General features: G+C 40.9%; 3 protein-coding genes and 1 long non-coding RNA gene across 4 annotated transcripts; all 4 read right to left on the bottom strand.

Annotated features, from left to right (window-relative positions):
* Positions 1 to 9221: 9221 nt before the first annotated feature.
* On the bottom strand, positions 9222 to 10331 carry LOC127899943 (probable disease resistance protein At1g61310). The gene has a single exon (XM_052434096.1). It carries the CDS (start codon positions 10329 to 10331, stop codon positions 9222 to 9224), a length of 1110 nt encoding a protein of 369 aa, XP_052290056.1.
* Positions 10332 to 13267: 2936 nt separating this feature from the next.
* On the bottom strand, positions 13268 to 14111 carry LOC127900064 (uncharacterized). The gene is made up of 2 exons (XR_008052073.1): positions 13781 to 14111; positions 13268 to 13566 (listed from the first exon to the last, which is right to left on the bottom strand). It is a non-coding gene; the product is annotated as an uncharacterized LOC127900064 (long non-coding RNA).
* An 884-nt stretch (positions 14112 to 14995) lies between these two features.
* On the bottom strand, positions 14996 to 15899 carry LOC127899942 (nicotinate N-methyltransferase 1-like). The gene has a single exon (XM_052434095.1). It carries the CDS (start codon positions 15897 to 15899, stop codon positions 15231 to 15233), a length of 669 nt encoding a protein of 222 aa, XP_052290055.1. The 3' UTR covers positions 14996 to 15230.
* A 4028-nt stretch (positions 15900 to 19927) lies between these two features.
* Positions 19928 to 25253, bottom strand: LOC102624525 (probable disease resistance protein At4g27220). The gene is made up of 4 exons (XM_006464684.4): positions 25022 to 25253; positions 21445 to 24490; positions 20497 to 21309; positions 19928 to 20387 (listed from the first exon to the last, which is right to left on the bottom strand). The coding sequence occupies exons 2-4, from the start codon at positions 24481 to 24483 to the stop codon at positions 20265 to 20267; spliced, it is 3975 nt and encodes a 1324-aa protein (XP_006464747.2). The 5' UTR covers positions 24484 to 24490; positions 25022 to 25253; the 3' UTR covers positions 19928 to 20264.
* Between the last annotated feature and the right edge of the window lie 940 nt (positions 25254 to 26193).

Genomic DNA, 26193 nt, shown 5'->3' with positions numbered 1-26193 from the left:
GTCGTGCCAGCTGAGATAGGAACGACCACACATTGGACAGATCATTTCAATGAGCAGGATAACGACGAGCAGATATGTTTGAATCTTGATCTGCTAACGGAAAAGAGGGAGCAAGCAGCCGAGCGATCAGTCATTTACCAGCAGAGGGTTGCCCGGTATTATAACCAGAAGGTGAACATACGGCAGTTCAAGGTCGGAGATTGGGTGCTAAGGAGAGTGAATTAGAACACCAAAGACTCGACCCAAGGAGTGCTCGGTCCGAATTGGGAGGGGCCATATAGAGTCAAGCAGCTAGTTGGACCAGGAGCTTACAAGCTGGTTCGCATGGATGGCCATGAGGTGAAGCGCCCATGGAACGCAGCACATCTCAGGAAATATTTCCAGTAAGAGTCGTTAATATTTTCAAGTTCTTTCTGTTCGTATTTGCTGTTATTTATTTTACGACCAAACTATTTCATGTAAGTTGAATCCTGCAATTAATGGAACGTCGAGAAATTTCATTCACTTGAAACTGCGAAAATTTTCTAAGGCATGCAAAGGCTCGTCAAGTCTCAAAGCCTGTTTATGGCGAGATAGAAGCCAAGCGTGCCAGGATCTGCTCGACCACGCGAAGGCGAGCAGAATCCCCAAGCATCGAAAAAATTTCTAAGGCATGCAAAGGCTCGTCAAGTCTCAAAGCCTGTTTATGACGAGACAGAAGCCAAGCGTGCCAGAATCTGCTCGACCACACGAAGGCGAGCAGAATCCCCAAGCATCGAAAAAATTTCTAAGGCATGCAAAGGCTCGTCAAGTCTCAAAGCCTGTTTATGGCGAGACAGAAGCCAAGCGTGCCAGGATCTGCTCGACCGCGCGAAGGCGAGCAGAATCTCAAGCATTAAAGAATTTTCTAAGGCATGTGGCAAAACCATATGCCAAGCCAGAACCTGCTCAACCAGACGATGACGAGCAGATTCTTAAACGAAAAATAACTCATGATTACAACACAAGAAAGTAATCAAAAACATTTTTATTTATGTGTTAATAATTAACAGAGGAGATAATCTCCATAAACGTTGTTCATTACAATACAAGAAATATATCAAGAAGATGGCGGATCAGTAAGCCGAGCAGCATTGGTTGGCTGGACCTCTTCAGGTGCAGGGGGGTGTCACAAGTTGCGTCCGGGGGGGTGCTCGCCTCGCCAACATCAGCAGCGGTGCTCGCCTCGCCAACGTCAACAGGGACTGTACAAGGAGGAGAGTTTTCCTCCTCAATCACGATCGGCTCTACCCCTTCGGCATCTTCCTTGGCCGCCTCCTCGTCCATATGTTGAGCAACACTAGATGCAAGATCATCCATCTTGAGATCAGGGTGCTGCTTCCTGAGGACGGCCATGATGCAACGATAGGAATGCCGAAGTCCCTGGTCGTACTGGTTGTCGGCCTCCCTCTCCAAGTTCTCGACCTGAGCCCGGTGGGAATCGCAGAGGGATTCGAGCTGAGCCTCATACATAGCCCTCTGCCTTTGCAGATCCTCCTTGACCTTGGTCAGCTCCTCCTCGAGGGTAATGGCTTTTGCTTGAGCAAGAGATTCTTGCTCTATCAGCTTGAGATTCTCAACATTCAGCTCCCCTGCTTTCTTCTCGGCAACGTCAGCTCTGGTCGTCGCCGATTGAATGTCCTCCTTCATCTTTCAGTCGTAGCGGCCAACCTTAGCCTTGTAATAGGTGGTCATGCAGCTGAGGTGGAAAGCACTATACTGCATGGCCCCCACCAGCTCACCCAAGGTGCAGCCATCAAAGTCCTCCAGGTCCTTCTTGCTTACGAGTTTAGATAACTCATTGAGATAGGGGACCAAGTGTTCGGCTCGGCTGTCAGGTAAGCGAGATCGAGGCCCGACAGGAGGAGAAGAGGAAGCAGGATCTGTGGCTGCTCCACTAGTTTCCCCGGCTTTGGCAGGAACAAGAGGTAAAGTCTTCAAGGGAGAGACTTGCTGCACAATGTTGGCCCGCTTTGCAGTAGGGGCATCCTTGTTCTGGTCCCTCTTCGTGGTTTGAGGTCGAGAACGTTTCCTGGTCAGAGCCCCAATCACAGCATCCTCCATCTTATGGCCAGGAAGTATCAAGCGAGACTCGAGCAAGTTGTATGTAGTAATCAGTTCTCGGCTCGAGCAGGAATTGGCTAGTACAGCCTCGACCTGTTTGAGCTGGTCAGGTTTGAGCGGGAAGCGAACACCCCAAGGACCTGCAACACAAACAAACATTTGATTAGAGACAAACCGGTAAAGTGCAAACAACAAGGGAGACAAGACATCTAATACGAGCAGGCAACCTGGGACCACGAAACGGGGTGGGACGCGTAAGTCCTTCCCATCAACCTATGCAACTTGACCCTAGGGACCCCCTGCGAAAAAGAACTTCCTCTTCCAATTCCCACCACCACCAGTAGAAAGATCGGTTATGGGTTTCCTGGTCTTGGTACTTGATTGGAAGTAATACCAGCCGGCGTCTTTGGGGCTGCTCTTTAGCTGGTACAGGTGCTTCACCTCGTCGACCGTGGGCTCGCTTTGGCAACATCTGTCCCACAGTATGAACAGACCAGAGAGCACTCTCCACCCGTTGGGGTTCAGCTGACCAGGAGCTAAGTTTAGCCCGTTAAGAATCCGGGCAAAGTAGGTTTGCAAGGGACACCTCAGCCCGTGCCTAAAACCCTCCAAAAATAAGGTAACATATCCCCTAGGAGGCCTGCTAGGGGTATCCTTCTTTCCTGGGATCTTAAGAAGTATTTCACCAGGGATGCTATACCTGAGCCGGAGGTCAGCGAGCTCGTCAAACGTGGTCGTGCACGTCATATAATCAATAGCGTAGTCTCGCGATAGGGCTCTACCTCCTACTGTACCCAGCTCTTCTGGTAGCGACGCTCCTGATGGGGACACCTCACCAGAATCATCTCCTCGACCCTCACTCAGGGTGTTCTCCGAGCCAGAAGACCCCTCTTCATCCTTATTCCCGCTCGAGGAGGTTGTTTGGGGGGACATCCTCCTAGCGCTAGTGCCAACATTAGATCTAATGGGCTCTAAGGGGATCCCGGGGTCAAAAGCAGGATCGGTGAGCAGACTAGGCAGGAAGTCCAACTCATCGTCGTCAACCTCAATGACCTTCTCTTTGCCTTTCGACATTCCCTAAGCTCTAACCACAACACCACCACCAACTACTACCCAAGCAAAAGAGAAGAGAAATTATCTACAACTATCCGAGACCAAGGAGATAGAAGAAATACCTGAAGTAATAGTTCAGTCGGTGAAAGACAGAGATGGAGGCCTTTATGCCGGAACTTCTTTGCCGGAGAGACAGAGACGGAGACTGAGTGAATGATGAATTTGCCGTTCGAAAGGATTTGGGTTTCCTAATGGGGACGGGCTCTTGGGTTGCCAGTATTTAAACGGCACCAATCCCAAGGGTCTCGTAACCTTTGGTTTGAAATTCAAATGGAGGGGTAGATCTCTGCCACATCACCTCATCCGCAATTAAATGCGACATGACTCTTGGCAGCCTTTTCCAATCCCACGCGAGCAAGTACTGTCCAGTTTCTACTGCTGGTCCACTATATTACCCAACACCAGAAACTGAGGGACTGGTGTTTGGGAGAAATACGTCGATGAGACCAGACATGATGAGCAGATATCTGATGGCAGAGTTCTGTGAGCCGGTGGGTCCCGTAAGAGCCTGGTATCCGGGGGAGCAGGAGCAGGAATATCCTGCTCGTCCACGAGCACGTCATCCGCAAGGTCAATTTCCTATAAGAAGCATAAAGCCATTCCTGCTGCATTCCTGCTAAGGGTTGATTTAAGGAGACCCGGTCAACGACAGTTGGCGAGGCATGCTCTCCAGTCCGAGAATCTAGGCACGGAGGCCACGCAACCACCCACGACTACGGAAATGGGGAATCCACTTTCGAGAGGTGGGAGGATAATGAGCGCGAATGGAGGGGAGGCCCGAGTTCAGAAGTGCCCTATAAAAAGGTAGCCAACGAAGGTAAAAGGGTTAGCAATTTGGAGATTAGAAGAGAGATTAAGAAAATTGAAAAGAAGAGAAAACTATTACAAAGCCATAAGATATGTGGCAAGCGTTCCCAGAGCCTTCATATCTGACTTGAGCGTCGGAGGGTTTACGCCGGAAAAACAACTGGCGTGCTCTGACTTGTTTCTGTGAACACATGAATACTTGGAGAAGAAAGCATATGAGGAGAGATCCTGGTCGAGGTGAGGTTGATCGAGCAGATATCCTGGTCGCAGGAAGAGTGTAACCAGAATCTCCCATCAACATATATCAAAAGGTAAAAATATTCTGCAACTCTTTTGAGTCTTCATGCCTCTCCACTACTTGGTAAAGACACAATAAGATTAAAAAAAAAAGGGAAAAAATTATTCTAACTCATAGGTTGTAACCTTTTCATGTTTCACTGTTATCTGTTTGTACACAAGGCAAACTAATTAATTGTATAGTGATATGCATGACTTTACCTAAATGACATTGATTAACTAAACATTTTCTTTTCAGAGGAAAAAAATAAAGTACCTCTTCGAAGCTGTGCACATTAGCTGCAAGTTCAGCTTCGATAGCCAAATTGGGACAGCATATTAACACCAATTTCCTCAAATCTGGCCAAGTTGAATAATTATTTTCTGAACAGAAGCTGATGAGATTCGGCAGTTCTTCAAGTTGTAAATCTCTCAAATTAGGGAGCGCCACTACATTTCCCTTTCTATCATTATTGTTTGGGAGAGATACTGTTTGGGATAAATATGTCGACGAGACCACGAGACCAGGAATGACGAGCAGATATCGGATGGCAGAGTTCTGCGAACCGGTGTGTTCCGTAAAAGCCTGGTGCGCGAAGAACAGGAGCAGAAATATCCTGCTCGTCCACGATGTTGTCATCCGCGAGGCCAATTTCCTATAAGAGGCATACGGCCATTCCGGCTAGAGGTCGATAGGCGAGGAGACCCGGTCGACGGCAGTTGGCAAGACATGCTCTCCAGCCCGAGAATCTAGGCACGACAGCCACGCTTTCCCCTGAACCGTGGCGTAACACGCAAGATCTCACAGAACCACGACAGCCACGCTTTCCCCTGAACCGTGGCGTAACACGCAAGATCTCACAGAACCACGACAGCCGCGCTTTCCCCTGAACCGTGGCGTAACACGCAAGATCTCACAGAACCACGACAGCCGCGCTTTCCCCTGAACCGTGGCGTAACACGCAAGATCTCACAGAACCACGACAGCCACGCTTTCCCCTGAACCATGGCGTAACACGCAAGATCCCACGTTTGCCCATAACGCAGCAGTCAGAGCCCCAGACCGTCTCGAGAAAAGCGGAAAACGGGGATTCAGAGGAAGCCTATAAAAAGGTAGCCAACGAAGGTAAAAGGGTTGGCATTTTTGAGATAAAAGAAAAAAACCACGAAAAGGTCACAAGACCCGTGGCAAGCGTTCCCCGAACCTTGATATCTGACTTGAGCGTCGGAGGGTTTGCGCCGGGAGAACAACCGGCGTACTCTGACTTGTCTGTGTGTGCAGGGATATCTGGAGAAGAAGCATTACTAGGAGACCTCCTGGTCGTGGGGAAGTTGATCGAACAGAGATCCTGGTCGTATAACGAGGAGAACCGGAATCTCGCATCAACATTTTGGCGCCGTCTGTGGGGAACCAGAGCAAAAAGCTTCTGTTGATAGCAAGAAGAGGGGTGAAGTAAGCGAAAAGCAATGGAGACAGGAGGAAGTAGTGCACAAGGGGGTGATATGAGGCTTAACGATTCCGTGACGCTGAGGGAGATAGTCAGCGAAGCACGGGAAAAAGTCATGTTCGACCGGATGGAACGGATGGAAAAGCAGATAGACACCTTGACAACCATCCTGCATGAGCTGCGGAGCGAGCGAAGGGTAACCCAAGAGGGAAGGGTGAGAGGTGGTGGAGTGGCACCAGGTCCCGATAGTGCGGGGAGAAGTCAAACCACAGGGAGACTTGGTGGTGAGAGGGGTAACGTACCTCTACGGGGAGAATTTCATAGAGAAAGAGAGCGGTCCCCGGCAAGACAGACTTGTGACGCGGACGACGGGGTGGTGAATGCAGAGGAAACAGAGTTGAGGCAACACTTGCAAGATGTAGAGCAAGAGCGGGATCAAGTTGCAGCACGTGACCCTGGTCGTGCAGGGCAGCTGGAGGAGGAAGTGCGCAGACTAGCGCAGATAATTGACGACATGCAAGGGAGGAACAGAGCCCCTGGTTGGAGGATAATGCTGGACGGAGAATCGCCGCTCGCAGCGGAGATCATGAGGGCAGTTATTCCGAGAGATTTCCGCCTCCCCGACCTCAGATACTCGGGAAGAACTGATCCGCTGATGCACATAGAGCGCTTCAACGACATAACTGGGGTACAAGGACTATCTCAACCCCAAAGGTGCAGGGTGTTCCCACTATCCCTCGAGGGACGTGCACGAGAATGGTACAGGAAACTTCCTCGGGGCAGCATTAAAACCTTCGAGCAGATGTGCCAGGAATTCGCAGAGCAGTTCAGTGGGGCGATGTCACCGGAAGATGACATGATGGAGCTGAAAAGCATGAAACAGGGGGAGCAAGAAACCCTTTGGGAATTCATCAAGAGGTTTCATCGGGCTGTCCTCGACTTGGGAGCCTTCAACCACCCTCAGGCGTTAAGGGGATTGAAAGAAGGGGTGAAGATAGGAAGGCTGTGGTACAATTTGAGAAGCCCAGCTATTCAAACGTATGCGGCCGCATACGAGCAGGCTATAAGAGACATCGAGATTGAAGAGGAGAAGGCTGCACGGATCAAGACAGACCAGTTAGAAGGGTTGGGGAGGAAAGAGAAGAAAGCATTACCAGGGAATGGGCCGATCAGGAGAAGGGACCACCAGGCCTCCGGTAGTGGAGCAGGAGGTAGGGTCACCGCTTACCAGCCTCATCAGAGGCCACCACAGTATCAGCACAGCAGGGCGCAACCTCCTCGTTCCCCAGCTAGGGAACCTTGGACAAGAAATGATCCGGCATCTGGTGGTCTTCATCAACATTCCCACGATGGCAGGACGAGCAGACCAGAAGTACTTCCACCGCCCCCAACTCAGAGCGGGGCAAACAAAGAAAGAGCGGTGCATCTGATCGACCAGAACCAGGACTATGGGCGGTACACTCCCTTGAAGATGTCCCTGGATGAGGTATACGAGGCCATAAAGGATCGAGGGCTGCTGCACCTCCCTACACCAATAACAAAGCTGCCCAACATGAGGGATAGAGGACGTTATTGTAAGTTCCATGGCACCCATGGCCATACCACAACAGAGTGTAGAGATCTCAAGACCCAGGTCGAAGATTTGGTGAGAAATCGGTACCTGGACGAGTTTATGGATGGGACTTTTCCGATGGTGGCCACGACAGATGAAGGGGAGCAGAGTGATAGAATCTTGAGGCGCGAGCAGCCCGCAGTAAGGGTGATAGCTGGGGGCCCAACGTTGGCCGGATATTCAAACAGATCGAGAAACAATTATGCTAGGTACTCCATGACCAGTAAAGAGGTACTCCTCAACACCCCAGCAGCCAAACGAGCAAGGGTCAGGCAAGTGCCAATCATGTGGACGGATGAGGATGAGGAAAGGATTCTATACCCCCACGAGGATGCCTTAGTCATCAGGGCTACGGTCGCTAGCAAGAAGTTTGACCGGATACTGGTTGATACAGGGAGCTCAGTTGATGTGTTATTTAAGTCAACCCTGGAAGAGATGGGAATAGCCGACCGAAAGTTGGAATACACCAACACCTCCTTGAAGGGGTTCGGAGGAGGGAAGCTGGTTCCTCTGGGCGTGGTCGAACTGCCCATCACAATTGGGAGCCCCCGACAGAAAGAACAGTGATACTGGACTTTGTCGTAGTGGATGAGGAAGGTCCTTACCAGATGATCTTAGGTCGGCCATTTTTAAGGATGAGCAAAGCGATGTTGTCCAACCATTATCTGGCTCTGAAGTACCGGGTGAATGGGGTAGTGGGAGTGGGACGAGGAGACCAGAGGATCGCAAGAAGCTGCTACTCCTCGGCAGCAAGGGAGGCAATGCAGATAACATCCCTCGATACCCGAGTGGAAAACAAGACTGGCAGACAAGAACCTGTAGAGGATCTGGAAACAGTGAGCATGGGACCAGAGAACCCGGGAAAGACGATCAGAATCGGGTCGAGACTTAAGAGAGAGCAAAAGCAGGAGTTGGTGAAATGCTTACAGGCTCATGCTGATGTGTTTGCCTGGACACATGAAGACATGCCGGGGATTGACCCTGAGGTAGCGTGTCATAAGCTGGCAATAAAGAAAGGTGCTCGGGCAGTAAGGCAGAAGAGGAGGTGCTTCAACCAGGAGAGGTATGAGGCTGTAAATGACGAGGTGGAGAAGCTCTTGAGAGCAGGGTTCATTCGGGAAGTCAGTTACCCAGAATGGATATCAAATGTGGTGCTGGTAAAGAAGGCAAACGGCAAGTGGAGGATGTGTGTGGATTTCACAGACCTCAACAAGGCGTGCCCAAAAGACAGCTTCCCTTTACCAAGGATCGATCAGCTAGTAGATTCAACGGCTGGACATGGTCTGCTTAGCTTCATGGACGCATTCTCGGGATACAACCAGATCCCCATGTACGAGCAGGATGAGGAGAGCACGGCTTTCATCACTAACCAAGGTTTGTTCTGTTACAGGGTGATGCCATTCGGTCTCAAGAATGCTGGGGCCACCTATCAAAGGCTGGTAAACAAAGTCTTTAAGCCGTTGATCGGGAAAACGATGGAGGTGTACGTGGATGACATGATTACCAAGTCCAAAATCCCGAAGGAACACGTCAGACACCTCGAGGAGACATTCGAGCTTCTGAGGAAGTATAAGATGAAGCTCAACCCGGAGAAGTGTGCTTTTGGGGTCGAGTCAGGGAAATTCCTTGGATTCATGGTGAGCCATAGGGGGATTGAAGCAAATCCCGAGAAAATCCAGGCGATTGTGCAAATGACGTCTCCTCGTAACCTGAAGGAGATGCAGAGCCTCACGGGGAGGTTGGCGGCGTTGAGCAGATTCATATCCAAGGCTACAACAAGAAAACAAACTTAGTATTTTCACTCTTTAAATAATCGTAACTTAATTTAAGGCAAGCATAAACATCCGCATCAACATCTTCTACATCAAAAAGCTTTGAATTTTTTAGTTTTTGCGACACTGCTTCCATTCATTAATTCCCTTTCCTTTTAGAGCACTTCCAACAGCTACAATTGCTAAAGGCAGGCCCTTGCATTCACTTGCAACTTCTTTTGCCACATCATTCATGGAGAAGTCACCATCATTGACACCAGCATGTCTTTTGAGTAAAGCCAACCCTTCTTCTTCATTCAGAGTATTTAATGGAAACCGTAGTTGACACCCCATGGAAATGCATGCGTGTTGTCTGCGAGTAGTTATAAGGATTTTGCATCTCTTGTAATCAGAATCGAAGGGAATGCCTATGGTTGCCAAGTCAAGTTTTGCCCAAACATCATCTAGGATTATCAGAATCCTCTTGTCAGTGTCAGTAAATCTCAAGTACAATCGTTTTGCTCTTTCTTCTAGGCTACTTTTCTCCTCGAACATCAAACCCAACGAGGCTGCCAGCTGGTCTTGAATGTTTATCAAGTTTGGATTCTGTGATACGACAGCCTTGACAACCTCATCAAAAATCTTTTGTTCTTGGACTTCATTACCTATCATATTTGCCAAAGTTGTCTTTCCTGCTCCTCCAGTCGCATACATTCCGATCATCATGGTCATCTCGTCTTTCAACGCCTCAATAATCTGATCAGAACCCAATTTAGTAGCCGCAAATGACATAAAATCTCTAGGGGCAGAGATTTGGATGCCCTGTAGTGGTTTAAGATGTGCTACTTTGTCGAACTTGCCACGATCTTGCAGCTTTGCCATAATGAGTGTCTTCTTTGCCGCCTTCCTACTCAACTGATATCGCCGACCCAAATTAGGACACCACCCATTAAGAAAAGTACTCTTATTTACTTGTATATCTTCTTTCAACTTCTGAACCTCTGCCACCACGTTGTAAACATCCATTAGCCACTTCTCCACATCTTTCTCAGGTTCTTTGGTGTTCCTTTTTTCTCTTTCCACTTCTTGCTTAATGCGATCTTCTGACAATTTCAGATTGATCTCTTCATTCTTAAGATCATCAACAATACTGTTGAAACAGAATAAATAGCGAACCTGATGCACTGTCGCCTCCACCAAATATTCGCCAATCTTTGACGCTATACCAGCTGCAATTTCCATGCTATATATCTGCAGTTACCAAGAAAGTAGATCAATACATGAAACAAATTGAAATCAGCAACACTTGATCAAGATTGAATGAGAAAATTCAAGTACTTCGTCCCGGTAGATGCCCGTTTGTCAATAGACAGAAAGCTAGCTTTTAATAACTTCAAAGCAAAGTAAAATGCCTAGCTTTTCCGGCACCTCGCTACAAAAATTTAGGAAGAGAGAACGTAGGGTTAGAGTTAGCAGTGGCATATATGAACGTATGCTTGATGCCTTGCTAATTTCAAACGAAAAGTATTAAGCTTAATAATTTTATGACCATTATATATATTCATGACTCATGAGGCCTTAGCAAACATTATGTAGGCGATGTTGGATTAATCAAGTGTCCATACATCCACAGCAGTAACTTGTCATTGGAAAACCATCATTATATTTATTCCCTTAAACTAGCATTTTGTAAAACTGTTAAGAAGTTTTGATTACTGACTGTTAAAAACGGGGGCGTTTTGATCATTTTTCCAAACCAAATCAAATTATTATTGTTTTTGTTTAATTATTAGCATATGTTTGCATAATGGCTAGTTAAAAGATACCTCAACAATTAGCTGCAGAAAATTAACCTTCAGTTGGGGATTGCGAACACCAACGATTGAAGACGGTAATCTGCAAATGATAGAAGATCAAAGCATCAGCAAAGGTTCTCAATTACCCATTCCTGGATAAAGAAAACAATTCCTTAATGTCCGTGAACGTGATCAAATATATTATGATGCTGAGTGTTATTTCTATCAAGTTCTTGCCTAAAGGTTTGATTATAAATTAATTAATTTCCTTTCATTTTTTGAGTGATCTGCTAGAAATATCCATCAAAACAACATAGCTGTATAAGAATATATCATTCACTGCAGAAGAGAACTTTACGCTTGACTAGAAGATTATCTCTTGAACAGCCATACTGCGAATGAACTAAAAATGAAATTCACATAATTTCAATCACAGAAATGTGATTGAAATTCACAGAAAACGTGCATGATTATATATATATATATAGTCTGCATTAATATTAATGGAATAAAGATAGAAAAAGATCATAAGTAACCGTACCACATAAGTTAAGATTGAGAGGAAATTATATCTTCAAAATGCAAACCCAACTAGCTCTCAGGTAAGCTTTGGAGACTTTAAAATCATTATTTGAAGCCTAATCAAGATTTTGAAAATATAGGTGAACATAAAGTATAGCATGGTCCAGCTTCATGATGACAAATATGAAATTACTATCTTTTACACGCTTAGCAAATAACTGACATTTTCTTTTATTTATTTCTGCAAGCTCAAACATGAAATGCGGACCTAAATTATATTTTAATCATACTCTGTCTTAAAAAGAAAGAGATTTTCTTTTCTTTTCTATTTTTTTCTCAAAAAGAAAAGGAAAAGAAAAAAAAAAAAAAAAAAAAGAAAGACATTTTTTAATAAAATAATAAAAAATAGGTGTTCCTTGCGCACTCCTTTCATAAAAAAATAAGTGCACAACCGACCGCAAGAATATATACAGCACTGACTTCTTGACCCTTCAAGTTGAAGCACTTTTTGTACCTTATTACAAGATTCAATTTTCACTTCTTTCAGTTTTTGCATTTCTTGAAGCAATGTTCCTGGAAATAAACATTGACATGCTGTCACACACTTCTACATTTATAATTTCTATTTAGGGAATGAAATAGGGTGACCAAGATAAAGGTGTTTGCTCATACATTATCGTGCTCTCCTCCAGAGTAAAAGCGAGCAAATGGTTGAGCAGATCACCTCGACCATGATGTTATTGGTCACCTCGAGCAGATCACCTCGACCAGGATATTATTGGTCACCTCGACCAGAATAATATGTGGTGACCTCGAGCACATCACCTCGACCAGGATATTATTGGTCACCTCGACCAGAATAATATGTGGTGACCTCGAGCACATCACATCGACCAGGATATTATTGGTCACCTCGACCAGAATAATATGTGGTGACCTCGAGCACATCACCTCGACCAGGATGTTATTGGTCACCTCGACCAGAATAATGTGGTGACCTCGAGCACATCACCTCGACCAGGATGTTATTGGTCACCTCGACCAGGAAATTACCAGAAAGTACGATTCAGTCAAAATATTTTCTCCGAAATATTAGGGACCATATTCTTAGTGGGCTGAAAATTAGTAGTTTTCTTGAGAATCCTAGGGGAGACACTACTAGAAAAATGGTCTTTACTGACTTTACAATAGTGTCAGAAATTACTTTCACTGACACTTGTTAATTGTGTCAGTAATCTGGGAGTCAGAAAAATAGTGACACTTGTAAGTGGTGTCAGTGATTACTATTACTACAGTATCACCGATATTATGACACCATAGTGTTAGTAGTTATTGATATTTTATTAGTGTCTATGATTACTGTTACCATGGTATCACTAGTTAATTTATTTTTAAAAAAATAAAAAATTGAATTGGATCATTGCCTATTGATTTATTTGTAGAATTAAAAGCACCACAAAATAACAAAAAGAAATTGATTTATATTACAAAATCTTTCATTTCACATTTAAATATTATTAGTATATATTACAAATTCAACTTCAATAGCCAAAATATGAGATATCCTACTCTCATAACTAAATAATCCAAATTCAATACATAAAAATTTCTACCATCCAATCAAATGCCTACTACTTGTGGCTAAATTTAATAAATCTAGAAGCTAAATTGAGAATGATGACTGTCTTTCACTCTTTGAATATGAGTAGTATAATTGCGTTATCACACCAGCAGCTTCTCCATTCAATAGACTGTATGGGTTATGATACAAGTGATGTTGAGGAATAAACACTTCAAACACATTGAGCAAATCTGCATACATGGAAAAGGGAGAAAAAATTAGCTGCCAATTCCCAACCATTAGAGAAACAATGGTTAATATAAATAAATCTATTTTGTTCAAAAGAAAAAATATTCATACACTATTTATAAGTAAACTCAATTATTTCGAATGGTGGAGCACATATGTGTGAACAACAGAGCATCACATAGCTCAAAGTACATTAATTGTTCTGTGTCTTATTCATTTTTCACTTTAGCTTTTATTTTAGCAATTTTTTGAGAATAAGCTCCAACTCAGAAGGTGAAATCCAACTTCCATATGTAGACATTCTTGCAGCTGACAGCAATTAGTTTGGGACTACGGCTTTTTTGAGCATCTGGCATGGATTACATTGAGATATACAATTTACATACAAACATTAAAGAGCTAAAACATTATATATATTTAGAGACAATTCAAATGTCAGCAAACTACTATATTTAACTAGGTTTATTGGTTTAACAAGTGGCACGACAATTTTTTAGATAGAAATGTACAGAAACTATAAAGGAAAAACATTATCAAGACACCATTAAAGAATCATAGAGTACCTTTACCAGATTTGTTTGCTTTGCAGGTGGGCTGTGATGATGATGAGCATAAAGCATTTTCATTTAAGTGGACAAGTGCCTTAGCTTCTTTACTTACTACAGACCACGTGTTCTCCCCATCTAGCCTTGCACTTCCAAAATCATGAAATCCATCTTTGTGGAATGTCTTAATGCCAGGAGTGCGTGAAAATTCTGGGAGTGCATTGGCCTTTTAAATAAAAAGAAACTCGTAAATAATTCTTGTGTCAAGTAACAAGGACAAAAATTTACTTGGAAGCAGCGCATCCATGAAAAGATAGACGCAGATAGCTACAGAGACGCAGTCAACACATAATAGCTAATCCTAAACCTTATTGGATATAATACCTAATTAGCAGAAATTGCTTCTTCATCTGAGCTACATGTTGATGCCTTCCTTGGCGAGAAGATAAAACCAACCTCATTAGGAAATTCAGGCGTTTCAACCTCGTCTTCCACAAAGACACTTATTTGCTTCTGTTACAGCGACATACACAAATGTCAGTTTCTCCTAAGAAAACTGGTCGGAAATTGAAAATTCTATTCAAATTTAATCACTTGCCTTTGGTGATAAACTGCCAGCAATCCTTCCACAAGTTTCTCCATGAGTACCTGTATGTCAGAAACCAAGTTTGTACAAAAAAAAAAAACAACTTTAGTTGGTTAAAATCTATAAACTAAGTACGGCTCGGATAGCAGAATATGACTAGAAAAACAAAAACATTATTGAGTAACCAGAACATCTAACGCCGCATATGGGCACCAGAACAAAATTCATGCAAAAACAGAGAAGTTGAAAAATTAGCAAATGCCGCTAACCGAGTTAATGGAATGCGAAACCTGCCTAGATAGTGGAGGAGTTTCGGTAAAGGAGGACCATCAAGCACAACTAAGGAGGAAGAATGCAACTTAAAATAGTTATAGTTTCATTACGAATTAAAAAAGTTTAATTCTCTAATTTTCAATACAATGGCATCTTTTATTCATGCGCATGCATCAGCAGCATTGTTATTTATAGAACTGAAAAATTGGCACTCGGATAATCATATGGTTGTAGACACTGCTCCAAAATAATCATAAAACATGGAAACTAATAAGGCCACAGGTTCTGGAATGCCAAAAGCTGCACGCATATATATGGGTCAGTCACGAATAAAAAGAAACGAATTATCATAACCTCGACACGAATGGGCGTAGTCACTATAGGATCAGGGCGGCACAGCCCTCAGCCACTATAGGCAGGGGTTATATTAATGGTTGAGAATGAATAAGTTCAAATATCAACTTTAGTAATCAACTTATTAATTTACAAGTATTTTTTTATATTATGATATCGTATACTCTACTAATTGTATTTAAAATATACACACACACATACATACATATATACCAACTTATAATTATGAGGTAAGCTAAGACTCGAAGCTATTCCTTAATAATCTAGCACTCTATATAATCTCAAGTGTAGAAAACCAGCAGAGAAACCAAGTTGCTTAAACTCTTGTTCAGTCCTGTGTTTACCTTTAGCCCTGTAGATGGTCATAACAAAAATGTCCCCTTCTAAGAGAGCACGAGTCCTCTGACTTTCGTTTGAATCATCAAGCAGCACAGGCTTGCAAGCAATCAGTTTTCCTCCTGCTGGAAGAGCCTTGTAACAGTTCTCCATTATCAGCTTGTATTCATCATCAGTCCATGTAGTTAAAACCCACTTCATAAAGATAGCATCAGCGGCAGGAATGGACTTAAACGTGTCCCCACCAATATGGGTCACTCCAAGGATACTTGGAGCTTCGCCAACAACCTCAGGCACATCAAAATTGATCCCTTCATATATAAAACGATGTTTCTGTAATATCATCCTCAGGCAATCACCTGCACTCCCACCCACATCAACCAATTGCTTCACACATTTGAACCCATTGTAACTGTCCAAAACGGACGTCATGAACGGCACGGACACTCCCGACATGGCTTTCCGCATCAAGCCGTTCATTTCAGGCATCTTCCCATAATAACTATATGCCGGCTCGCCATGGACTTTCACAAATGGCTCAATAGTTGGGTCCAGAACTGCCTCGTGCACCAAAGGCCACGCGCTCATGTAGGATGGTTGTCAGAGTCTCCGTGTGTTTCTCCATCTGTTCCATCCGCTCATACATGGCTTTTTCCCGTGCTTCATTGGCTATCTCTCTCAACGTCATGGATTCATTAAGCCTCAAGTCACCTCCTTGTGCGCTACTCCCTCCTACATCTATTGTTTCCTCACTTCCTTTCCTCTTCTTCTTTCTATCAACAGAAGTTTTTTTATCAGCTCCCCGCAGACGGCGCCAAAATGTTGATGCGAGATTCTAGTTTTCTGCTCGCCCACGACCAGGATCTCTCCTCAACTAGTTCGACCACGACCAAGATCTCTCCTCGTAAGACCTCTTCTCTACAGGCTCCTGCGTACACAGAAACAAGTCAGAGCACGCCAGGGGTTTTCCCGGCGTAAACCCTGCAACGCTCAAGTCAGAAACGTAGGTTTCGTCTTCCTGGAAAAATCGGCCACTAATCTTATGGCTCATTTTTAATCTCTCAAATCAAGAGTTCTTTTTTATCTTCATTTTTATATTAAAAAGTTTATCCCTTTTACCTTCGTTGGTTACCTTTTTATAGGCTTCTCTTGAATCCAGGCCTTCCCTCAATACACGTCCATTACCTCCCCAACTCTCGGAAGTGGATGCTCTGTTATCGTAGTGGTGGTTGGATGGACTTCGTGCCTTGATTCTCGGGTAGGAGTGCACGTCTCGTCAACTGTCATTGACCAGGTCTCCCCACCTCAACCTCTAGCAAGAATAGCTTTATGCTCCTAGTAGGAGGCCGGCCCCGCGGATGGTATATTTGTGGACGAGCATAATATTCCTGCTCCTGTTCCCCTGCTACAGGACTTCTGCAGGATATATCTGTTCGCAGAACCCTGCTACTAGGTATCTGGTCATCACGGTTGGTTTTATCGAAGTATATCCCCCAAACACAATTATTGACCAAATCCTTAAAGAATTTTAATTCTAATTCATGGCTAATTAATTGCTTTCCAATTACAATGCCATGCACGTGCAATTGGCATAACCAAATCTTTATTTTCTATATGCATGCCCACCTTTCATTATTTGAAGAAATTGACTTCCGATTTTGGTCTTCTTGACTACTATTAATTCTTAACTGTATTTTTGTCTTCCAATTTAATCTTTATTCCTTCCCAATTTGAACTTCTTCATTTTTTATCCATAATCTCCAATTAATTCTCTATTCAGCAAAATAATTTAATTAATTAAAATAACAAATAAAAATAACTAGCAATTATATAATTAAGGGAAAAATATGTATATATTATATACTCATAAAAAATGAATTTAAAAAAAAAGATCATATTCACAAACAATCCAAAGATAAAACAAAATTCATTTTTCATAAATACTGTAAAAAACAAAAAGCCCCCTAAATAAATCAAGATGATGTTGTCATTTTTGGAAATACATTATATAACCTATATGATTGTATATAGTAAAGTTGATTTCTTTTTAATGATTAGTGTTTAAAGAAAGGAATCATAAGGAGTAAAAAAACAAAAAAAAAAGGAAAGAAACGAATCATAATGAAAAAAAAAAGTAGAGAAAGGAATCATAAGAACATAGTAAAAATGAAAAAGATGAAGTTTGATTTTAATGTACACAGATGAAATTCTAGAGGAGTAGAAATGAAATAATGAGATTTTCAATTAGGGTTAATTTTGGAATTACAAAGGTTTTAAAGAGATAAATTTTAATTTTTAATTTTTATTAATAGGTGTATACAAAAAATTAGGTGACAGAAGTTATTTAATAGATTCAGATAGCACCATTCCTTGAAAAAATAAGAAACCCCTAAATTTGCGTCATTAAATTAAAACAAACTATATGCATCATACTCTTTTAGGGATAACAATGGTACTTACAAACCCCTAAATTTGTCTAAACTTGCCCGCAAAACCATTAGTTGCAGATAATTTTGTGAGTTGCAGGTGAGTTTGATATTACAAATTTAAATCCATAGTTGGGTTGTGAGTGAGTTTGGTATTAAAAAAAAAAGATGGCGGACCTACAATTTTATTTTAGTTATTTATAAACTTTAATTATTAACATTACATTAAAAAATTTTATTGTAAAATACATAAACTAAGTTATTGACAACTACTTGTTGGATTCCTAACTTAGTCTTCTTAATTATAAAAATGCACGATTGTTGTCACTAGCTCGATTCACATTGTTCTCTTCATAATACGTATGCATATATTTTTTGAAAGGCACTTGCGAAACTATCATTGAAAATGTAACCATATTACTTGATATAGGCATGTCTCACATTTGACAGTTTTGGCTAAAAATCCACCTAAACTTGACTACTAATATAATAAAAAACTCAAGCATAACTTTTAATGCAAAGTTAGTTGTATATTTGTATGCAATAATAAAAGTATATTTTTATAGAAATGTTTAGATAAACCTACTTTTTTGGATGTGGTATTATGATTTTGGATGTGGTGTTATGATTTGAAATAAATTGTTGCTGCTACAACTAAGAGTTACAAGCAACATCAATTGATTTGGAATAAATTTGTTGCTATTGTTGTCGCTTTAGGTTATAGGCAAAAATCACTGTAAATTGTAGATGAATTTGGTAATTATTAAAATCTGCAGCGAATTGCAGGTGGGTATAATAATTTTAAATTTTGTGTAGACGCTGATTTGATAAGAACAAACCCGGACGATATCCATTTTCATCCCCAACTAATTAAACTTACAACTTGACGTCATTCAGTTGGGGATTGCCCTTAAAATGGCCCATGGGCTGGGCCTCATTAGCTGAAACTTCATCCTTAAATCAAAACCAACTGGCTTCTTGAACTCTTTGGTGAACTTTTTCAACTTGTCTTGTCTGCTAATTAAGCCAATGCTTTGAATTTTAAACCCCATAAGTCTCTCTCTCTCTATATGTTTCTCTATTACTTAAGAAGATTATAATGCACTCCTTTATTGAGAATGATTTCTACGTCATCTTTGTTAAAGGTTTGTAACATTTGCAGTATTGATACATGAATTTTTATCTAATTTACCATGCAAGATCGTGGGCGTTTATAAATATTCTATTCATAATCAATCTGGTTTATCTGCTTTCATTTTTTTCAAAAAGTTTCTCATCATTTAGGATATGTTTTGAAATTTAAATGTCCCACCTTTTTTCCACAGCTGTTATCACTAGTTATTTGTTGGTGGGGTGGTCAATGGACTTTGGTGGTTAGTAAATATTAACCATCAAATAAGTGTGGAAATTTATCGAACACTTTACAAATGGTTTTAAAGTGAAACAAAATCAGCAAGTAAGGAAAGAACAAAATCACAACAGCATTAATATATATTTCTTTAAAACTTATGATTTATTATTATTATTTTAAAGCAATTGTTTCTAAAGCAAAGTGTCTAAACAACAAATGTATAATTTTGCATGAGAAGAAAGATGCGGCTGTGGTGAACCGAACAAAAGAATGTCTACTTGGGACTCGAAGCTTCTTCGTCTAGAAACAATGTGACTATACACTCCGACTGCTTCGAAATAAACGCACCGTTAGTGTATTTGATTTGTATTGGGTGTTATATAAATGAAATTAAGAAATGTATATTGATTTCGCATTTGCGCACAAATGGTGTTAGACCACAATAAATGATGCTTCCGCGCACAACATCTCGAGGAGACCTTAGCTCCATTAACCATGTCATTTACTATCTCAAAGGTGGAAGCTCCACCACTGGCTCGTGTCCTTTAGAATCTGAAACCAAACAACTCAAGCAAGAAGTGTTACTTTATCAAAATGTTGGCTTAATATAAGGACCTTGACTATGCAAAAATACAAACCTTGAATTGGAAAGTATCCTTTTTCCTTTAGAAGTGGAAATGCGGCGAAAGCTACAAGGATGAAGCACCAAGTTAAGACAATCTGTTTGTTAGAATGTCTTAGTGACGGGAAAGCCTTAAGTTTATTGTGAAGAGATCCTTGGCATTCGGAAAGAGTAATCTTGAAGGTTCTAGTACCCACAAGGGTCAAACGGCCAGCAATTGATCAACAAAATGAAGGGTGCAGAATATGAAGTAAATGAAGACAACAGTACATAACGGTCTTATCACCATTGTTTATATTCATCAGTTAATCTTAGCCATAGATCAACAATTGTAACAGCTGTAAGTATAGAACAGATGAGCTGGTTACATCAAATTATTCTGTGCGTTGCTTTCATATTATTCTCTGCACAATAGCCATCAGTTATCAACATTACTTTGTTGACTAGTGGAGAGAGAGAGAGAGAGAGACTACACTATAGTCACATTACTTTATTGACTAGTGGCCATAAGCCATTCCTCTTCTTTTTCTGTTGAATGATATTTTCTCCTCCTCTCATTCTTCTATGTATGGTGGCAGTACTTCTTGAATCTTATCAAAACTGATGCAGTCGATGACGAAGCTGGCGCGCTCTAAAGGGAATTTTGCACTGACATGTTCCTCAGCTATCTGTGGTTCCTGCACAACCAGTTCACACAAATGACAATTTTCTTGTCGTCCCAGAAAATAAAACAAGAAGCAAATAAGAGTAGTAAAAAAATCTTGGTATGGATCTCAAAATGTGTACCTCGGCTTCAGCATGCACAGAATCAGTTTGGCCTGCTGAAAATCTTGTACTTATCATGGGACAGTCTATAACTTTGAAACTCCTCAGAGATGGAAATATGAAGTGATAACCCATAGGGCAGACGTTAGTGAGGCTTGGCAATCTATTCAGTTCCAAGCACCAAAGTTCACCCAAGACTATTTCATAGTTATCCTCGATCCCTGCGTCATCTTTCTGTCCAAATACTTCTACTAACCGCATATTATCACATACAGTTAGCTCTGTCAATTTTTGAAGACCTCGAGCTATGTCTACATGAAACAGCCTCTCTAATTTGTTGCATTCTCTGACATTGATATATATGAGATTTGGAAAATACACATGTTGAAGATGATTGCTGGAAGAGATTAGGTTGTGATCTTCATCAACATCCTCAACAATGATTTGCTCCAATTCTTTGCAATGCTCAATCCGGAGATGATTCAATTGCAACAAATTTCGAGCAAGTACAGACGAGAAAATATGTCTCAGCCTATTGCAGTCTTTCAGGATTAGACTGGTAAGATTTTGCAGACTCAACACATGTGCTGGACATTTGCATAAAACTTCTAATTCTGGCAGATTTTCCAAAGTCAATTCCTTCAAAGTTGATCTTAGGAGAGAGATTTTACCTTCTTGTGCATTGGTAAGAGTAGCATCTAGCTGAAAAAACACTTGTACTCCAAGTAGATTGCCAATCTTTAAATGCTCCAAATTTTTGAAGCCATGTTTCAACATAGCAAAAACTGCATCACCCAAATGGTTGCAATCTACGACACATAGAAACTCCAAATTCTGGAAAATACAAAATCCATTGGTTAAGATACAGCAAACCATACCAGTTACGAAAAACAAATAACATAACCTAAATGATTTTGATTACTAACTAAAACTATTTTTTAGAGAAAAAGAAAAAGAAAAAGAAATTACCTCTAGGAAATTGTACACGTTAGCTTCAAGTTCAGCTCTAATAGCAAAATTGGGACAGGATTCCAGTGCCAAATGCTTCAAAGCTGGCCAAGTTGAATAACAGTTATCTGGACAGAAGTTGATGAGCTTTGGCAGTTCTTGAAGTTCTAATATTCTCAACATAGGGAACGCCATTACATTTCTGTCTCCTGCGGATACATTTCCCTTCCGCTCATTATCATCAAACACGATATCCTCCAAGCTTTGACACTCCCTTATTTTGAGTGTTTGTAGCTGTACCAAGCTTTTAGCTAGCGACACTGAGAAGACATACCTTAAGTTCAGGCACCGAGTCACTTCAACGTCCATCAGATTTTGGAGGCTTATACGATTGGTGGGCCCCTTCCATATCCACTTCAATGCCCGTAAATCGTACAGATTTAACTTCGCTAGACATAAATGCAGGACGAGATCAGTTTTACTCTCATCATAGCTTTGAAACACCTGCTGTAGGTTGTTGCAATACCAGACTTCCACCTTTTTCAGCTTTTGTTGTTGAAGCAACGTTGCTGATGACAATCTGCAAATATTGTGGCATCTTCTTACATATAAAATTTCCAGGTTTTCCAGAAGCTTCCTCGGGTAATTTGTACCAGACCATATTTCTATAAGATGATTCATTTCTGTCAGATATAACTCTGTCAAATTAGAGAATGCTGTGGGTGGCACCTGCCGCTGGGACGTATCTATGATGTACTCCAATTCTTCACAATCACGAAGTGCAAGATAATTAAGCTCATTAAAGCCATCTTGATCTATGCTTGGCACAATATTTTGACAACCTATTACATTATACAAGGCAAAATAATGCAGATTCCGATACAGTGGTTTAAAGATAATAAGTGAGCTTGCTTCAATATCTTTCACTCTCAAGGCCGCTGTTCCGGGAAGATTTCTTGGAAAATCATAATTCACTTTGATTTGATGCCTTCGCAATCTGGAGAAAGCAAAGGCTTCAGGATGATATTCAGCATTTTCATCAAAAGACTCTGCGGGAAGAAAGGGATCCGAATTTATCTCAGTACTCCTCTGTTCAACCTGCAATTCAATATCGCCATTAAATTCTTCTAATGGAGGAAATCTTTCCATCATGCTCAGAGAAATAAAAGTTCCACGCAAATCTAGCACTCTTAATTCACGAAGATTCCTCAATTCTTCTGAGATTTCACCAAAGGAAGAGCCCTGGAGACTAAGAATCCGCAGCCTCTTCAGCTTTCTAAGGGAAGACATGTCTCTTAATCTACAGTTAATCAACTGTAGACTACGGATATTCTCCAAGAATTCAAGAGATTCAAGTGACAGCTCCCCATTAATTATTGTAAGAACTTTCAGTGCTTTCATCTCTTTGAAACATTGGTCAGGAACTACTATGAGCTGATCATAACTTTCACTGCCCAATAGCAAGATTTCCAGCTTGGGACACACCAAACCAGTGGGAAGCTCCTTTAAGTTGTTCTTCATCAGAGAGATTGCTGTATAATGATCTAGGCCATCCCTTTTTGGCCACTCTTTCAATCCATTGCCGGCTTTGCCCATGAACACATTACTCCCTTTAGATGCTATCCATAAGGCCACATCACGGACCATGTCATGCATTTTCACAAATTGTTCACCAGCATCTAGTAACAGAGAACAATCTTTGAGGTTGTTAACCAACATATGTAATTCATTTCTTGCATCTTCAATTGTGTCGGCATCTTCAAACAAACCTAGGCCAATTCCATATCTAACCAAATCCTCCACTTCAATTTTAAAATCCTCAGGAAACAGGGAACACAACAGGAAAACCAACTTTGTATTCTCACCCTTTAAATAATCATAACTTAGTTTAAGGCAAGCGTAAACATCCACATCAACATCTTCTACATCAATAAGCTTTGAATTTTTGAGCTTTTGGGACACTGCTTTCCATTCAGTAATGCCCTTTTCTTTTAGAGCACTTCCAACACTTACAATTGCTAAAGGCAGCCCCCTGCATTCCCTAGCAACTTCTTTTGCAGCGCCATTCATGGAGAAGTCACCATCATCGATGCCAGCATGTCTTTTGAGTAAAGCCAATCCTTCCTCTTCATTCAGAGTATTCAGTGGGATCCGTGATTGACATCCCATGGCAGTGCATACATGTTGTCGGCGAGTCGTTAGAAGGATTTTGCAACCCTTGAGATCAGGGGCGGAGGGAATACCTATAGTTGCCAAGTCGAGTTTTGCCCAAACATCATCTAGAATTATCAGGATCTTCTTGCTAGTGTCTGTAAATCTCAAGTGTAATCGTTTTGCTCTTTCTTCTAGGCTACTTTTCTCCTGTATTTTCATCCCCAACGAGTCTGCTAGCTGATCTTGAATATTTATCAAGTTTGGATTCTGTGATACGACAGCCTTCGCAACCTCATCAAAAATCTTTCGTTCTTGGACTTCATTACCGATCACATTTGCCAGAGTTGTCTTCCCTGCTCCTCCAGTCCCATACATTCCCACCATCATCGTCTTCTCGTCTTTCAGTTCCTCAATAATCTGATAAGAAGTCAATTTAGTAGCCTCAAAAGACAAAAAATCTCTCGGTGCAGAGAGTTTTATGCCCTGTAGAGGTTTAAGATGCGCCACTGTGGTGAACTTGCCACGAACTTGTAGCTTGGCCATAATGAGCTTCTTCTTTGCTGCCTTTCTACTCAACCGATATCGCCAAGCCCAGTTAGGACACCACCCATTAAGACAAGTACTACTCTTGTTCATTTGTATTTCTTCTTTCAACCTTTCAACTTCTTCAACCACGTTGTCAACATCCATTAGCCACTTCTCTACATCTTTCTCAGTTTCTTTGGTGTTCCTTTTTTCTCTTTCTACTTCTTGCTTAATGCGATCTTCTGCCAATTTCAGATTGATCTCTTCATTCTTAAGATCATCAACAATGCTGTTTAAACGGAATAAATAGCGAACTTGGTGCACTGTAGCCTCCACCAGATATTCACCAATCTTTGATGCAATACCAGCAACAATTTCCATGCTATCGCTGTTATATATATATATATATATAAAAGCAGTTTAGTATGTGAAACAATTAAGCTAAACAAGCGTCTTTTTTCCATTGAATTAATGTTGGTTTAATCATTTTACATGCATCCACAACAGTATACCATTTAATTATTTAGTTTTTATCATATCACATATGCAAGTACTCAAGGGTGCTAATCTGTTAGTAAATAAAATATTTAATTGTATTACAAGAGATTTCGGACTCAGACGTTGTCCGACTGTTTAACTTTAATAAAATTACAAATTAATTTTTTTAATTTTTTTCATCTTTCTGTAAATTTTTAGGGACGTCTGAAAAATTTCTTTAGTATTAAAAATTTCAAAGTCTAGTAAAACTATAAAAATGAATCCAAGTGCACTGCTTGAGACTTAAAAATTTTGTAGCTATCTCCAGAGCTTCAAAGGATTAAAATAAAAATTTAAAAAGTGAAAACTCAAATCATTCTCTTTAGCTGATAACAGAAGAGTAAAAATAAAGTAAAAAAAAAAAAAGTTGCTGATTCCATACCTGAGAAGTGATGCTACAGACAGAAAACGTGCCAGAGATCTTCCAGTACTGTTCCCTTGATCTTCAAGTTTTCCTATCTACCAGAAAAGCAAAGGAAACAGTGTGGAAATGAAACAATGAAGCCGAAGGTTATTATATAATTTACAAAGTGTAGCTTCTGTGAGCTTGAAGATGGGAATGGGATGTCATCAGCTCGTGCTACTATAAATGATAAAAATGAATGGGATTTCATGTGCTAGTGCTACTATAAATGATGAAGGCACAAAACTAGTCAATGGGACGCGGCTTTACCATAATGTTACTAACTAGAAATGGTAATTTAGCTTGCTCACGCAAGTGGGTAGACAAGGGAATGGATGGCCTACATACCATGAGATAATAATTAATGAGATGTCTCATTCTACCCACTTATAAGAAGAAATGAATTCGGTGCTCAGTTTAACTTGTTCTAAGCACCAAATCAATGGTTAGAAATTAATTGGATACATATTTCACAACTCTTGCCCATTAATTCAATACTTAACACCAGCCGGGCTTAACAACGAATACTAATCCCAGTGCAAAAAGCAAATATATGTACCTTTTTTTTTTTACTTACTTTTCACATTTGATTCATAATTTATTAAATATATTAAAATGTATTAGTTTTTCAAGTTGATTATTTTTTAGGGTCACAATTCCAATTTTTTTCATTATCTTTTTAAAAAGATAGGGTGCACAAAATTGAGATTCCGTATAACCTTTTTTGTTTTGGGTTCAAAAAAGTAATGCTTGAAAATATGTACACGACTCAGGTTGTTTTAAATTAACTCAATTAAGTTCTTAGACTGAAATCTCAGTTACCGATCATTACACTTGAGTAGGATTTTTTTACTAATTAATTACAAAAAATTGAACTTAAGTTGCACTTGCCCACTACATTTGAATCAAAGGCCTATTGATGATGATGATGGGATGATGAAGTTATTTATTTATTTATTTATTTATCTATCAATTATTCTTATTATTTTTTGAGTAAGTGAGGAGAGAGATTGACAATTTGATTCGAAATGGGTGAAATTGATTGAAAAAAAAATAAAAAGCCCCTAAATTCAAGATCAGGATCCTCTTCTAATTTGAGCACTCCTGATCTTTTACAGATCTTGTGCCACCTGTGTTTTAGTGTCAGTGGA

Source organism: Citrus sinensis, chromosome 9, assembly GCF_022201045.2.
Source record: "Citrus sinensis cultivar Valencia sweet orange chromosome 9, DVS_A1.0, whole genome shotgun sequence".
In the NCBI taxonomy this organism is placed as follows: domain Eukaryota; kingdom Viridiplantae; phylum Streptophyta; class Magnoliopsida; order Sapindales; family Rutaceae; genus Citrus; species Citrus sinensis.
Note: the sequence above shows the minus strand (reverse complement) of the source record. Positions and strands in the feature narration are given on the sequence as shown.

What these genes read in the sequence shown, in the direction of transcription:
- LOC102624525 (XM_006464684.4), bottom strand. Translation starts at nt 24,483, where the DNA reads ATGGAAATTGTTGCTGGTATTGCATCAAAGATTGGTGAATATCTGGTG. An exon ending in ACGTGTACAATTTCCTAGAG is followed by an intron (nt 21,310 to 21,444) that starts GTAATTTCTTTT and finishes TGTATTTTCCAG; the next exon opens with AATTTGGAGTTTCTATGTGT. An exon ending in CTGTGCATGCTGAAGCCGAG is followed by an intron (nt 20,388 to 20,496) that starts GTACACATTTTG and finishes CTGGTTGTGCAG; the next exon opens with GAACCACAGATAGCTGAGGA.
- LOC127899942 (XM_052434095.1), bottom strand. Translation starts at nt 15,899, where the DNA reads ATGAGCGCGTGGCCTTTGGTGCACGAGGCAGTTCTGGACCCAACTATT.
- LOC127899943 (XM_052434096.1), bottom strand. Translation starts at nt 10,331, where the DNA reads ATGGAAATTGCAGCTGGTATAGCGTCAAAGATTGGCGAATATTTGGTG.